Below are 15,491 nucleotides of genomic sequence, written 5' to 3' on the forward strand. Positions count from 1 at the left end.
CCTGTGCTGTAAATTTGGGCACTTTAATCTGAGCCTTTTTAGTTAGGAATCTCAAGAACCCACAGAGCAGCCCTTTAGGCATATTACACAGTGCTAGAATCTGCATAGAAAAGACATTTGGTGTGGGGTGGGGTGTGTGGTAACGGAGAGTAGAAGGAATTTTCTGTACATTGATACAGTTTTCAAGGTGACTCTACCCATCATAAACATGATAATCACATAATGACAAATGTATTCCACCCAGACTGGACACAAACCCCTATATACCTCAGGCAGGATACAGCACCTTGCTTCATAGCTGCTTATTGCTCTGCCAAACCCATATTTTAGGCTTTTGGAGAAAAAAAGAGTTGGAAGGGAGTGAGAATAGTTAGCTTTTATTGAAAAGCATCTGTCTTGTCAAAATTGTGCTTGGTCTGTAGCCATCTAACAATATACTTGCAAATACTCTCAAAGTATACTCAGGTTCACCTATTTTTCTTGGCCACTTCTTTCCACAAAATGTAATATCTAAAAGCATTTTTCTTAAAGAGAAATCTAATTAGTAAACCATCCTTTCTTCCCATGGCTTAGCCTGAAGTTATCAGCCAAATAGGGCCATGGGGAAGAGGATGGAAATGCTGAGTACACAATTCAGTAGAAATATTTTATTCTCCTCTAGAGATTCATAATTCACATCCTTGTCTGTAGAGCCCTGGTGTCAAGTAAGGTTCCTAGGAACTGAAATCACAGAGTTTGGAACACTGGATTGATATTTCTTTCTTGGCTAATTTCTTCTGATTTTTAAAAAAATACTTTTCTTGGATCTTTTTTTGATCAGGATTATAAGACATTAAAATGTCACTGTTCTAGAAATATGGCAGAGTAAAGTCAAACCTTATATAACATGAATGTATGACATCACTGGGTTATTTTATTTCAGTAAGACTTAGTTTAATATTTAGAATTAGGATGCTGATTTTGGAAACAGGTTAAAATACAGCAAATAGCACAGTGTTAATAAAGCCACATACATTGGAAATGCACGGGTTTTTTTTATTTCCAGAAAGAACCAGAAAGCCTTTTTAAAAATTCTGATTCACTGGAAAGCTGGCATTTCAGAAATTCTTACATCAGAAATGTAAGAATGTAATATAATTCTTACATTCAGAAAACTGATTCTCATTCTCTGTGAAGAAATTGAATGGGTTCTTTAGCTATCAAACGCAAAGAAACCATACCCTGTGTAATGTTCTCTGCTGTAGGGACCATCTGGAGAGGCAGAATACCTGCATGCAGCCATGGTCTTTTTCATCCACTGCCCATAAATAAAGCGCCTCTATGACCATCTTGTTCAAGTCCACTAACTGCAGGTAGCAGCTAGCCTCAGGATTCTGAGACATGTTGTCTTTGCTACTGCACTGGGAAGCCTGGTGAGAAAGGAAAGTGATTTCCTGTGCTCCTTTCTTTGAGTGGGAAAATGCTGCAGCTGCTGTGTGCTGCCCACCTGATATAGGTTCCATGTGAAGACTGTTCTCTGGAATACATGCCACAGGAAACTGTCCAGTCCATTGACTGGATACTCTTGGCACTGTCCCACTGCTGGCTATATGTCTCAGGCTAAGCAAAGTGCAAAAGTTGCCTGCAATTTCATGGCCACAAGGCCAATTTCCATGACAAAGTGAGTGCAATATTTTTAAAATATAAACCAAAACTCATAAGGAAAAAACAAAAAAATCACTACTGTTTACAAATTACAATTCATCCACTTGCAGTACATAATGTCAAACTGTAACCAAGAAATAAACCACTGTACTCTTTTTTAAGTGAATTAAGCATTAGTTAAAATAATTTCTGTGTGAAATCTGAATACTCTTATTTGCCACTTAGAAAGCATTAAAAAGAGTTCTGTTTATTTTCTGGTACATAATATTTCATGAGAACAACTTTTTTTCTTCGTGGGAATTATGTTCTACTGTGTAATATAGTAACACAGAATGAACTAACTTTCTTTCTTTCTAGCTAAATTGAATGATTTACTGCTGCTGATCACCTCTCTCAGAGAGAAAAATAGCAGGAACAACTGTTAGTTTGGGATAAACAGATTTTGTTTCCACCTGAAACTACACAGAGTGTTTTAGCCAGGAATCATAGGGGCAGTGCTGGCTGGGAGTGAATCAGCCCATCCATCTGAAGGCAAGCCTGCCATCTACTGAAGCCCCAACCTCTGCAATGTGCCTTTGAGAACTGAAATTAAAGTGCATATGCTGGTCGGTGTGCAGCCTTCCAACGCAGCCTTTACAAGGCAAAGAGTGAAAAAAAAATAGAAGGAACAAAACCCAGTTCAACTTTTCATCAAAGCTGAGTATGCAGTATGAATCTTCATGCTTTTTTTCACTCTTGCTTCATCGTGTCTGATATTAAACAAATTCAACAGTAAAAAGTAGACTGAGTCTCTGTTTAATCTGGCCATACATAAGAATATGCCTGGGTGAAAAGGGCCACATAAGATTATGAGATTTATGTCACCTTGAAGATATTATGAGTGAGAATTCAAGTGAAGCCCTGGAAATAGCATCATGGATATCATGGGGCATTTTACTATTTTGACAGATGTTTGATTTCTGTGAAAAGTTAATTGAGCTTATAAAGCAATTTCATCCTTATTTCCCCACGTGTACATGTAGAACATTACAAAATTTAATATTTGCATGTGTTCTTTACATCGTGTCCACTAGGAAGTAAAAGAAAAGAAACTGTACAATTGTTAAAGCTTTTCATGAAATATTTTAATAAGGATGTAACAGTTTCCACATTAGCGATTTTGAGACTAAAAGGAGCTGACTCACAGTCCATTGAAGTGAATTAAGATTTTTCTCTCCTTTTGATGGACTTTGAATCAGACAACTTTGAAATACTAAATTTATACATTCATTTAACAGTACCTAAGTTTTGGTGAAAGAAATGTACAAAGTAGCATCCTGCTTTTTGCTGCCGAGAAAAGTTAAAGGGTATAATTTAACAAAAAAACCTGTAGTAAGTCCACCACCACAAATACTAGATGCCTTAACTGTCAACCTTACACTTAACACTGTACTTAAGCACTGCAGCTACGAGTACAAGGCTATGGGTATGCTGCTACTAGAGATTTTTTCCAGTCTCTTGCTTCAAATTGGCAGTAGTTATAATTAATACAAACACAGGATTGTGCTAGAGAAGTGATTTGTCACAGCTACTGGGACACTTGCCACTGTGTGACACTGTTAGCATAGGTGGTAGAAAGCAAAAAAAAATAAAAAATCTGCTAATTTCAACACAGTCCGTACCGACTCTTCTGTGTGGGATAAGAGGGAGTAAGGATAGAAGGTTTCATTTAATCAGCTGTCATTTATCAAAGAAAGCTGCATCTGTCTATATGAAATTTGCTTCATAAGAGGAGAAGAAAGAAAAATCCAGAGAGAATTTCCATGGGGGAGACAATGTAAATGAAAGAGTTAGAAAAAATGACAATGTTTTTATCTGGAAAGGAGCCTTCTTGAGCATCACCCATTTTAAATGCAACCTTGCAAGTAGCCACCACAGACGTAAGTACACAGTATAAATTGCTTCAGAAAAACACGTTCACAACACGGTGACTAGAATTAAATAAAAAAATCAAACGAGAAGACATCTGGCACACATTAAAAACAAGAATTCTCAGAAATGAAACAGTAAGAAGCCTTGGGTAGTATATTACATTGGCAACATATGAAACCCATTTTGTTGAGTTTTTTTAGTGCAACAGAAGAAACTGGAGCTAGGGTAATAGCTATTGTTGAACAGCTACTTTTTTTGTCAAGTATTAATTTCAGAGACTGGTCATTTTTAAATGACTCCCCCTTTTTCCATATAAGCTGAAGTGACTTTGCCATCACCCCGGTCATTCAAAAACTGTCTCAGCTCTCTTCATCGCTGTTTCACAGATGATAGAGCAGGCTCAAGACAGCAGATTCACAATCTAGCACTCCCTTTAAACTTTATTATAGTACACTTTATTGTGTGTGTGGACAGATTCAAACATTTTCCAGCTCAGCTGTCCCCCCAGCTCCTGTCTCAGTGAGTCCCAGCTCTCTGCTCCTTATGAGTCACGGGACTGCTTATCTCCCATTATCAGCAACCTGCCGCACAGCTCCAAAGCACAGCAATAATCAGATTTTTTCCTAAGATCTTTTCTGCTCTGCTTCTGCCAAGTAGCACAGGGCTAAAGTCCCAGTGAGTTGGAAGCTGTCTGCAAGGCAAAAAAACATCTCCTGTGACTATGCTGCTTCCTTCTCAGGGACTTTTTGTTCCCTGCTTTCTTTTTATATTCCAGGGAGAGGGAAGGGTAGGTGCAGAGAGAAGCTACTTACTCTTTCCTGGGGGAGGGCAAGGTGTGTGTTGGGGGGAATTTTTCCAGCATTTCTAATCTCTGAAAGGGAGGTGTGTACTGACAGATGTTGGGCAGGGTCATTTTCAGCTGGGGTGAGTCTGAGCCTGAACTCTGAGGCTTGACTGAGGCAGGCTCGACTCAGTGGCCTGGGGTATCCCACCAGCCAAGGGGAAGGGGAAACTGTACAAAAGACAGAGTGAGAGTCACTGCAGGACCTTTACAGCCACTTGTCAGACACAGAGAGGAGTGGCAGAGCCAGGCTACCAGCTGCTAAGCTAACCCATGAGAGCCACAATTCACTGAGTGGATGTCAAAACCTCAGAGAATGCACCTGCTCTCAAGGGGGGCAACCAGGATGCAGGGGAGCAGCAAATCAAGGATGTGGGGTTTTCTTCTCTCTTTCTTGTGCCAAACACTGCTGGTGGTGGGCAGGACCAAAATCCCCTCCCTCCCAGCCTCCCCGTGCCACAGCCCTGGCTTCGCTCACCCTCCAGGTGGGGGGCAGTAAGGGAGCTGGGGGGCAGGAATGATTCCTCAGAGGGTGGTAATCCTGGAGGTGCAAGTGCCATTCCTGTACATGCTCCCTGACTCCAAGTTGTCTGGGGGAAAGTCCTCCACGCTGTATGCCCTGCTCTTGAGGGCAGTGGCATAGTAGTCGATGGGTTCCTCTGCAGCATTGTCCATCCAGCTGAGGCAGAGCAGCCGCTGGAAGGACCGCTTGAAATTGTCTGAGAGAAAACCATAGAGGATAGGGTTGGCACAGCTGTTGGCATAGCCCAAGATGACAGAGAGCTGGCTGATGGTGGCATCATCCTGCTCTACAAAGACATTGACCAGCTGCACAATGTAGAAGGGCATCCAGCAGATGACAAAGACCATCACCACCATCATGACCATGAGGGTGATCTTGCGCTCTGAGCGTTTGCGTTGCTGCCAGCCAGCCTTCAGGGCCACCATGCGCATCTTAGCAATGATGAGGATGTAGCAGAGGCAGATGGCCACCACAGGCAGCAAGAAGCCCATCAGAAAGGTGTAGACCACAAAGACCACCAGCCATCTCTGGGTGGGCTCTGGCATGAGCATGTTGCAAGCCACCGTTCCATCGCTGTTGGCTGCTGTGTTGGAGAAGATGATGATGGGCAGGATGATGAGGATGGAAAGCACCCAGACACCCAGATTGACCATCTTGGCCACAGTGGGCCGGCGGTACCTGGCCGCCTTGATGGGGTGCACCACGGCGATGTAACGGTCCACACTGAGCACGGTCAGGCAGTAGATGCTGGTGAACATGTTGATGGCATCCACACTGAGCACCAGGCGGCAGAGCAGGGAGCCAAAGGGCCAGTGGTGCAGCAGGGTGGAGGTAACCAGAAAGGGGACGCTAAGCATCAGCAGCTCATCCGCGATGGCCAAGTTGAGGATGTAGATGTTGGTGGCCGTCTTCATCTTGGCGTAACGTAGGATCACGTAGATGACCATGGAGTTGCCGCACAGCCCCACCAGGCACACCACGGAGTAGATGAATGAGATGAGGATGGCGCTGCCCTGAGACTCACTCAGGGTGCTGTTCGGAGCGCCAGAGGAATTCCTGCCGCCCGAGTCCATGCCCTCCGCCGCCGCCTCCTCCGAGGCGCCCCCGGCTCTGCCGCCACCACTGTCGCTGCCGCCGCTGTCGCTGTCGCCGCTGTCGCCGCTGTCGCTGCCTGCACCGCCCGGAAGCCTGGGGCAGGTGCCATGGGGGAGCATCCTCTGCCCGGACTCCCTGGCCCGGCTCAGAGCAGCAGGCGTCCGCCGCCGGCTGCGCTGGGCATCATCCCGCCGGGGATCGCGGTGCGGCGGCTGCGGGACGCGGGCATCGGGAGACGGGCGGCCGCCAGCGCAGCTCGCTCCGAGCGGCGATTGCTGCTCCCCGCCTGGTGAATGATTAATAGCAGCGGCGCGTCACCAGCTAAGGAAAGAAGGAGGGAAAGAAAAAAAAAAAAAGGCAGGAGGAGACGTAAGTGGGTGTCCCTTCCCACCCCGCACTCCCCTTGCCCGCCTCCCATCCCGCCCCTCGGCTGCTCGCAAATCCGGCAGCTCCGCGGCGGCTTGTTCGCTGTTCCCGCTGCCTGCCCCACGCTGCTCAGTGCCCCCCGATCCCGCACTTCTCTACCCACCCAGTGTCCCAGTGTTGTTTCCCCCACCTCCCACTGATCCCCTCCCTGCCCCTCCACCATCCTCTCCTCCACCTCCGTTCTCCGCTGCTCTCCTTCCATGGCACCTAGGTGCGGACCAGGGGCACCCCTGGCAAAGGGACTATCCTTTTTCCTTTAAGAGAAAAGCCTGGGTGTTGCGTGAGCGGGCAGTGTTACCTGGGCAAGCACGCCTCGTGTCTGCGCGGCTGCTGTAACCCTCTCCTGTCACTGCACCATGGACAATGCTCACCTCACAGCGCTGGCACCGGGCACGGCACCGACCGACGGAGCACAAAACATTCCACCCTGTGCACACAGCCTCCTAGCACCACGCAGCTCCATGCCCCCTGCCTTGTCCTGTCCCATCACCACCACCACCACTCACGAGCAGCCGTGCCCCTCTCCACACACTCTGTCCTGAAAGATGCTTCCCCCACAACATACTCTAACACCCTGGCATGGTTTGCCCCTGTCGGTCCCATCCAAGGGTGAGTGACTGGTTTACACACTGCAGCTTGACACGACTATTTACACCACAGTGGTGCCAAGAACATCTCATGCTTTCCACATCTCTGTCCCCACACATCTGCTTCCAATCACAGGATCACTTCGAGCTCAACGACCACGTGCTGCCTCAGCAGTGTTACAACCCCCTCTCTTAATATTGTACTTAAAACCTGTGCATATCCCTGACAGGATTATATCCACACCGGGGGAGGCTATAAACCCTCCTGAGTCTGTACAGTCACACAAACCATTGGCACCATCTCCACTCATATGCTGCATATGTGTAGCTGTCACTACATAACTTCTGCCATGCTGCACCCACTTCTATACATTGACCTACGCTGTGCTATTTTTTACATACACCCTGATTCTAGATGAACACACACGTATCAGTAGCTCCTCGTACTGTCATCTCTAGGCAGACACTGACACCTTAAACACCTCATCCACACCACCAGTTCTAAACACACATGAACATCTTCAGATAGTCCTGATACTGCATCTCTGTTCTCTGGTGAGCAAACTCGTCTTAAAAAAAGAAGAGCATGACCTTCCCATACTCCTCTGCTTCTGGGAAATATGTCTTTTCTCTCTCTATGTTATTGTTCTGAGTGTACAACCTGTCCTTACATGCTTGTATATAACTACTAAATCAATTTTCATATGCCACCACTACCATTGTGTATATACCCTCTGACCATTCTGTATTAACCAGAGGTGGTTACTCGCTAGTTCACACAGCCCCTCTCACCTGCTCACTGCAACAACACTCCCTCAGCACAGGCATACACAGAAAACACCCAGTAAATGCTTATTTGTTCTGTTGGCTGCAGTGCCCATCTGTGTGAGCAAAGCACACCTGTATGGGCAATGACCTGTCTCTCCACATAAACTGCCGCCTAAGAGCACCACCTACTTTTGTCAAGAACAGTAGGTCCACATCACACAAATATCACCACAGTGCATATGCTGCTACGTGTTCCCCACAGCACCACTATACTCAGCATCACACATGCAGCCTTGCAACCTCCGCATTTTACCATGCATACCCATCACCTCCTACTGTTCACACATCTTGTTATCACTGTCTGCCCACCATCACAATTATGCATATTATCACTACCCACCACTTTAATACGCAGAGACGTGCAGCATTACCATCAGTCCATTACAACCCGTCATGAGGAATTTATTCTCTCTAGAACCATGTATGTCCTTGTACCCCTCATCAACACCAGCATCTATACAAACACATGCATATAACCTCTCTGGCTGTATGACTTTCCTCATATCAATCATCACCTCCAATCATACACACCTAGGCACTCCCATGTGATGGGCATGTGCTCTTTGATACCTTGTCAAGGGTATTACATTTAGCACATGCATGCTTTTGCATGACCCTCACCAAGCTGTTTCTTTTTCTTCTGTGTTTAAAGAGCAGATTGTGAATGCATATAGATGTATATATACAACCCTACACATTATAAAAATAACCTTATTCAGTTTTTAGTGATTGCACACAAGTTCTATTTGATGATACCCTTTGTGACTTTTGAGGACTTTTTGTATTTATATTCTAGTATAGAAATGCATTTATTGACCAGCCTTTGCAAATGATCTTACCATTCTTAGGACTGTTCTTGTATATGAGGGTTTTAGCTAAATGTTTGAGCACTTGGAGATGCCTACAAATTAAAATTCATGCTTACATTTGGGGTTTTAGAGGTTGTATATTCTGATGTGTTAGCATCAGAGCTTCCAGCATACAGAGAAAAAAATTATATTCAACACCATGGAAAATCTCTTTTTGCAATGTGCTATCTGACACTGCTCAGATTTCTGAAATTACATAAATTCAGCTGAAGAATTATCTTCTTTAAAGTTTGTATACTGGGAGAATATGAATCAGCTTTCAGTCATTGATATGAGAAGGTGCAGAAGTCAATAGCTGCAAACCCATCAACAAGAACATCTGGTTGATTTCAGCACTTTAGTCTGTTTGAAAACCTATCATTCAAATATAATCCAGTTTTTGTTTACATGAGCATTTGTTTTAAGGGGTCATTTACTTATGGAGCATGAATCAAAGTGTTTCCTTCTTTCATATTGTTATAAATTGGCATTTAGACATTTTATTCATGCTGTTGCCGATTTCACATTACTTTGCCATGCTTGGATTTGGCCATGCCCTGCACCCAAAATGGTCAGTAAAAACTATTCTGTTGAAGTAGATGTGGGCATGATGTTCTTTCTTACTGCATTTATTCAAAATATATCACTTATAAATTGTAATTCCTGCGACAGTACCCTAATTAGGCACCACACATATACCTGCTTGACATAAGTGCCTAAGAAAAAGAATTGCCATCATAGATGTAAGTATAATAATGTACTTTGTGCTATAGCATACACTCAGAAGGCTTGGTATCTCCATTCACTAAAGTTTCCTTTGAATATGGAAAATTTCACTATAGGGAATGAAATCACTTTCAAAAAGGAATTGTTTGAGTGCCTGCTTAGTCACTTAGATCGATTCCTCTAACAAAGGTTAGAGGTATTAATTTGCTGAGAATTTATAGCTACTGATCTTTACAAATGTTCAATGTTGCTCGAGATATCTAACCTCAACTATTTGATAAAGTAGAAACTTTTGATAAGAAATAATGCATTTTATTATCTCAGTAATTATATACTGCCATTATAGTTACCAACCCTGGCATAGTTTTAACAATCAAAGATTCCTTTAAAGCAGAAATTCTGACATAAACCAATTTGGGAACATGCCTAGAAATTTTATTTTTTAGAGTTCTTTCTTTTGCCTAAGGACTTTATCTGTAAGGAGGAGACCAGAGGTCTGAACTTGTGTTTAGACAGGTTGTGTGCTCATAATCCACCTGTCACAAAGTGGGGAAGGGCAGCTTGACCTTCTCAACACAGTCTGCAGGTTGGCTTAAGATATACAACAGATACTTTCCAATTGCCTATTTTGAAGCAGCACCTGCCTCTCATGGAAGAGAGAAAAAGAGTTCTCTCTCAAGTAAACTTCTGAGCCATGCTGGGAAGTCCAGGACTAAGGCATAGGACATGCCTAGGGTTACAATTAGGGTTGGGACAGGAAGCCCATAGCTCCAGGTGTGGTGTGGGTGCAGTGGTGGGGTAGTCTGTGCAAAGAGCTCATACCAGAACACTTGTTTGTGCCACTGGGAAAACACTCGGCATCTCAGGTTCATCCCATGCCTAGGCTTATGTTAAGGTCAGGAGAGAGACAAAGCCAAGAGCTCCAGCTGAAAGGGGTTGAAAAGGATTTAAAAGCTGAATAAGGTAGGGGAAAACTCCACAGATGCGATCCCCTAACCATTTTCTCCTCTCTGCTATAGGATGGGGACTCTGGCTACAGTAAATCTTTTGACTACTTGTATCTGACCCTTGGACTGGGGCTAAAAAAGAGACAAAGCCAAGAACTCCAAGGGAATTGAACTTTAAGAGGAGCTGCCAAATGGTGAGGATAAGACTGCAATTTTTTTTTTCCTGTCCACATTCTCCTACAGAAAATGGCTAGGTTGTCATTCCAATTCCAAGTCCATTCCAATCACACTGTAGGGTTAGACTTAGGTGAGGCAAAGCCTGGAGCTCCACATGTTAAAGCCCTTCCCAGTAATAATTGAAGCTCGATCCCTTCAGCTCCATCTGAATTATTTGAGACAAGAGCACCACTGGCAATTGGAGTAGCTTGCTGGCAGACATTTCTCCTGCTGGTGGCATAAGGCTGACACTCAAAATCTCCAATTTAAAAAGCCTACAAACAGCTCACAAGGCAGATGATACCTTTTCTCTCTGTCAAGGTACATTTCTCCTGGTGTCATTGTGTCTCGACTATTGTGGCAAGAAAAAAGAAACAGTCATGACACTTAAAATGAGGCCTACAGTAATTCATTAAATATTTACACCTGAGAGAGTATATGAATAGTTTTCTTCAGTATCTTTCAACTTTTGAGCACAGGAGTGATGAGGTAATTGATGAGACTGATCTGATTTCCATACTCCATGAACTCTAAGTAAATTCAAAAAAGTTTTTGTGAGCTGAATAATTTCAATGAGGTCCCACTGACTAATTCAGTAAAGTGTCTCCTATTCAAACTGTGAATAGGCACCCTGTGTATCACTCAAACCAAGTGTTTCATAGATCTTGCTGAGAAATTAATGAGTGAACACTCTTTTACAACCATATATTTCTACAAAATAGCAAAATATCATATAATTTGGGTAATCAATTTAATTATCACCTGTTATAGTTTTGTTAAAAGTCATTCGGTACCCATTTCAATTGCACATCTTTGGAAGTCATACATTTTTCATGACCTTTTGATTAAGATGGAAAATTTTGTGCTGCTTGAACCACTCAGATGTAAATTCTGTTCTTTTTGACTGATATCGTTGGATGTGCTATGAGTCAGCAGAGATTTTAACTTTTTATTAGAATGTCAACGTATTTTTTAAAACTTCCCTTTTAATACCGATATTGTATCTTAGGTGTCATGATTATGGTTATAATTTTACTTTTAGCAGAGTGCCTAAACTTTACATCAATTTTAGGAGATGGGAAATAAAGTGCAAATAGAGAGATGGAAGTGATTCATTATAATAGTATGTTAGAAAGCATTTTCTACTGAAAGAAAAATTTTGTCATTTATACCTTACAATTAATTGAGAAATTAACAACTGTTCTGTGAAAACAGACGAGTTAAACAAGATTCATCAGAGAAAGAGTCAAGCTGTTGCTTGTTGAACACATAAATGAATCTTTGTGTTTTGATCCAGTTGCATTTATTTCAAACCTACCTGCTGAAAAAATTCAAATCAAATGGCTGACAAAAGCTGTGTCACATTGCAAATCTTCCCACTTCCATCACGTTTTCTACTGTAGGAGTTAGTAAGTGGCACAAAGTATCATTGTTTAAATCAATTATCTAGAAGTCATACAACAAACTGCTTTCTGTCATTAATTTTTTTTTTCACAAAGGTAAAGGGCTGTTCACACGTGCTGCCAGCACACTCCCAAATTCTCACGAGCAAGGTAGCTGCCTCAGCAAATAAGATATAATATAGTATCCAAATCTGGCCTCAGACACACTTTTTCAAATCTGAGTAATTGTGTCTACTGGTAGTTAACCAGGTTTGTATAAATGTGTAAGTGGTTGGATCTCCTGTTTCATCTCTCCTCTCCTGTCAAAAAGTTACTCAGTGACAAGTGTCAGCAGCAGCAGGTGCAACCAAAATTCTACGGAGTAACTTTTGGCTGTTAACAGAGCCAAGGACAAATTGTATTTAGCAGATTTTCATCATGCCTGGCTAAAATGTGCCTGGTTCAGGGATAAAGTTTGTTGAAGAAAAAGCCAGTAAGTTTTCTACTCCTTGGTTTTTATGGCAGATACTGTTTTCTGTGCTGCTTCATCCAGCCTGATTTTGGAAAGACTCAGTTATTAGTCTTCACAGGAGTCCTTACAGTAATTGCTACATTTAAACCTATTCTGGTTGGATACTGTTTTCCAGTGCTAAGTGTTTATTTTGGCAGCATAAGTATTGCACTAAATGTAAGAGGAAAATGAGGAGTGATCAATTATGAATGGGGTGGGCTGGAGAGGAGGGGTACTGTTTGCAAGCAAATAACTTTAAACAAATTGATAAATATTTCTATGATTGAAGAGAGCAAAGTAAATTTGTAGGATAACCATAGATGTTGTATGGGATCCAGTTGAATTTTATCACTTATTTCATACAGGTTGTGGAAAGAATCCTCAGGGTTTTCATTTAAAGGTCATATGAATAAATGATACAGATCTTCCTGATGAATATCTTCTCAGCCTTCTGAAACATATTTATACAGCAAACAATCATTAAGCTCACAAATCTCGTTAAAATTTGGTTTTCATCATATTCTGATGTGTAATTGTTTCTTTTAAGTTGAGAGTAATGGGAAGCTATTTTTATAATAGAAATGATAACACACAATTAAAGGGAAATATTGCTGCTAACAACTGAAGTAGCAGTAGCTCACACAGTGACAGCACCAGTCTAGTTTTTGCTGCTCGAAGTTTAAATCCAGCTGCACCAGGCTGACTAAAGAAAAGCCTAATCCTATAGTTCACTTTGGTTATGTCTATTACTTGTCCACCTCTGGAAATGGTTCCGCATTTGGGGAACATCATTTTATACACTTAACAGTCACTGAAAAGATTTCAGATTTATTTTTTTTTTTAATCTGTTACCTGGTATTCTCATGTCCTGTGCTTTAAATAGCCATCAATGCTACTGCAGAAGGACATACTGCTGTGTTCTGGATTCAGTAGGAGAACAATGTTGATAATGCACTGATGTTTTTAGCCATTGCTAGATGTTGCTCACCCCGAGACAAGTGTCTCGTGCTCTGCCAGTGAGGAGCTGCACAAAAAGCTGGGAGGGAGCTTGGTGAGGACAGGTGACCAAACTGGCCAAAGGGACATTCCATACCACAGAATGCCATGCTCAGTGTATAAACTGTGAGGAGTAATCCAGGAGCTGCTGAAATCTACCTGGGGACAGGCTGGACATTAGTCAGTGGGTAGTGAGTAATTACACTGTGAATCTCTTGTTCTTGGGTTTTATTCCTTTCTCTCCCTCTCCTGTTCATTACAATTATTGTTGCAATCATTATAACTATTGCTATTGTTAGTATTTTATTGTATTTTGGTTTAATTTGAACTTTAATTTGTTCATTAAAATGCACTGGTTTTATCTCAACCCAACAAGGTTAACTTTTTTCCTGTTGATTCTTCTCTCCACTGGAGGGGTGGGAAGCCAGTGAGCAGCTCTGTGATGCTTAGTTTCTGAATGGGGTTAAATTATGACAGTGTGAATCAATAAAGTGTATCATGGTATTTAATATATATATTCACATTGGTGCCTCACAGTGTGGACAGGGGTCAAAGGCAATGAAAACATTTCTATGTCTTGAGTGAAGGTACTATTAGTCATTTTCACAGGCAGTTGCACCCATGTAAGTTTTTCCATAATTTTATTTTCACCTCAATTTAAAATGCAAGATATTTGTTTTTGATTTCTTACCTATACATATCATCCTCTTTTGACACACAAAACACAAATTGTTTTCATGTCTTTCATGCTAGCTACCATCTTATTTATCCAGTTGCTGTAATTTTCAGAGAGAAAATGCGTTTTGCAATTTCCAAAACTCTCTAGGAAGAAGATGACTAGGTCGAGGTCACGAAGCAGGCAGGATGGTAAATAGCTGTTTCATCTCTGTGCCGTGATCAGTAATGTACCTGACATCACCTTGGAGTGCACACTGAGCCTGATAATATGCCAATGAAATACAGAAAAGAAGGCGGTTTTTAAGCACATGCATTTGTTAGAAGATGTTCAATCTTGAGCTCTTGAATCTGTGAGAGGGTATGACAAGTAGAAAAATATTGTAGATAGCATCCATGCTTACCTGCCTGTATTAATAATGACTCACATACTTTTTGCTTCTTTCAGAACTAATCCTTTGATAGTGGGATAGAGCCTGGATTAGCACAAATACAGCCCCCTGATTTAGTGCCTGTTTGTGGTGGCAGTAGATGAAGGCAAATACTTCATGTACTGGGGCACATACTCAGATTTTGCACTCGGGCACCACTCCACAGTGTGAATAAAAAAGAACTGAACAGTTACATTAGGAGATACACTTGAAAAGTGATCCAAATCGAACCACTGATTTAGATATGCCCAGAGGGGTTTGCTATGCTATGTCATGCTCCACTGGATAGTAAAGGCAAGCCCTGGATTTTACATAGACAGAGCACTAGTTTGAGATGGAAGTTTGTTAGCATCTGTACAACGGAAGGGAGATACTCTCTGCTCTCCTCAATCTTTCAAATAGTGTGTGCTGAGAAACAAATTTTTTAGACCACCATTCAGATGGAATGTCTTTCATTTCTTTCCTGTTTCACTATCATGCTGTACATCTCTTCCCCAGTAGTTTGCATCATTCCCTTTTTTCATGCCAAACGGTCTGTGGGGTCTGTGCTGTGGGTTTTAGTTGGTAATAGGTCAAAACATATATTTACTTCTTATCCTGTGAAACCTGCTTTTCCACAGGATGCTAGGCCCTCATTTCCCCCAAAAGTGGACTTTTCTCCCTGTGCTTCTGAGATCAAACACAAGAATGACAGAAAATTAAGGGCTGTGCCATTGCAAAGCTGCTGTAGGAATTGTCTATGTAATCTAATATTTCGCTGTCGAAATGAATAATGGCAATCAGTGCTGTGAACTAAGGCTCTGTGAACTAAGCCCTGGGGGCTGTGGCCATGCCTGGTTTGTCAGTGTGCATTTCAGTAGCCAGCAGTTCCTGCTTTTAGCTGCTGGGGGATCTGCCTGCCAAT

At 42.4% G+C, this 15,491-nt stretch overlaps 1 protein-coding gene across 1 annotated transcript; it reads right to left on the reverse strand.

Moving 5' to 3' along the window:
* Window positions 1-3,157: 3,157 nt before the first annotated feature.
* SSTR1 (somatostatin receptor 1) lies at window positions 3,158-6,244 on the reverse strand. The gene has a single exon (XM_066322073.1). The coding sequence runs from the start codon at window positions 6,131-6,133 to the stop codon at window positions 4,922-4,924; it is 1,212 nt and encodes a 403-aa protein (XP_066178170.1). The 5' UTR covers window positions 6,134-6,244; the 3' UTR covers window positions 3,158-4,921.
* Between the last annotated feature and the right edge of the window lie 9,247 nt (window positions 6,245-15,491).

The sequence above is a fragment of the Sylvia atricapilla genome, chromosome 6 (assembly GCF_009819655.1).
Source record: "Sylvia atricapilla isolate bSylAtr1 chromosome 6, bSylAtr1.pri, whole genome shotgun sequence".
NCBI lineage: Eukaryota > Metazoa > Chordata > Aves > Passeriformes > Sylviidae > Sylvia > Sylvia atricapilla.

Coding starts and splice junctions, on each gene's coding strand:
- SSTR1 (XM_066322073.1), bottom strand. CDS start 6,133: ATGCTCCCCCATGGCACCTGCCCCAGGCTTCCGGGCGGTGCAGGCAGC.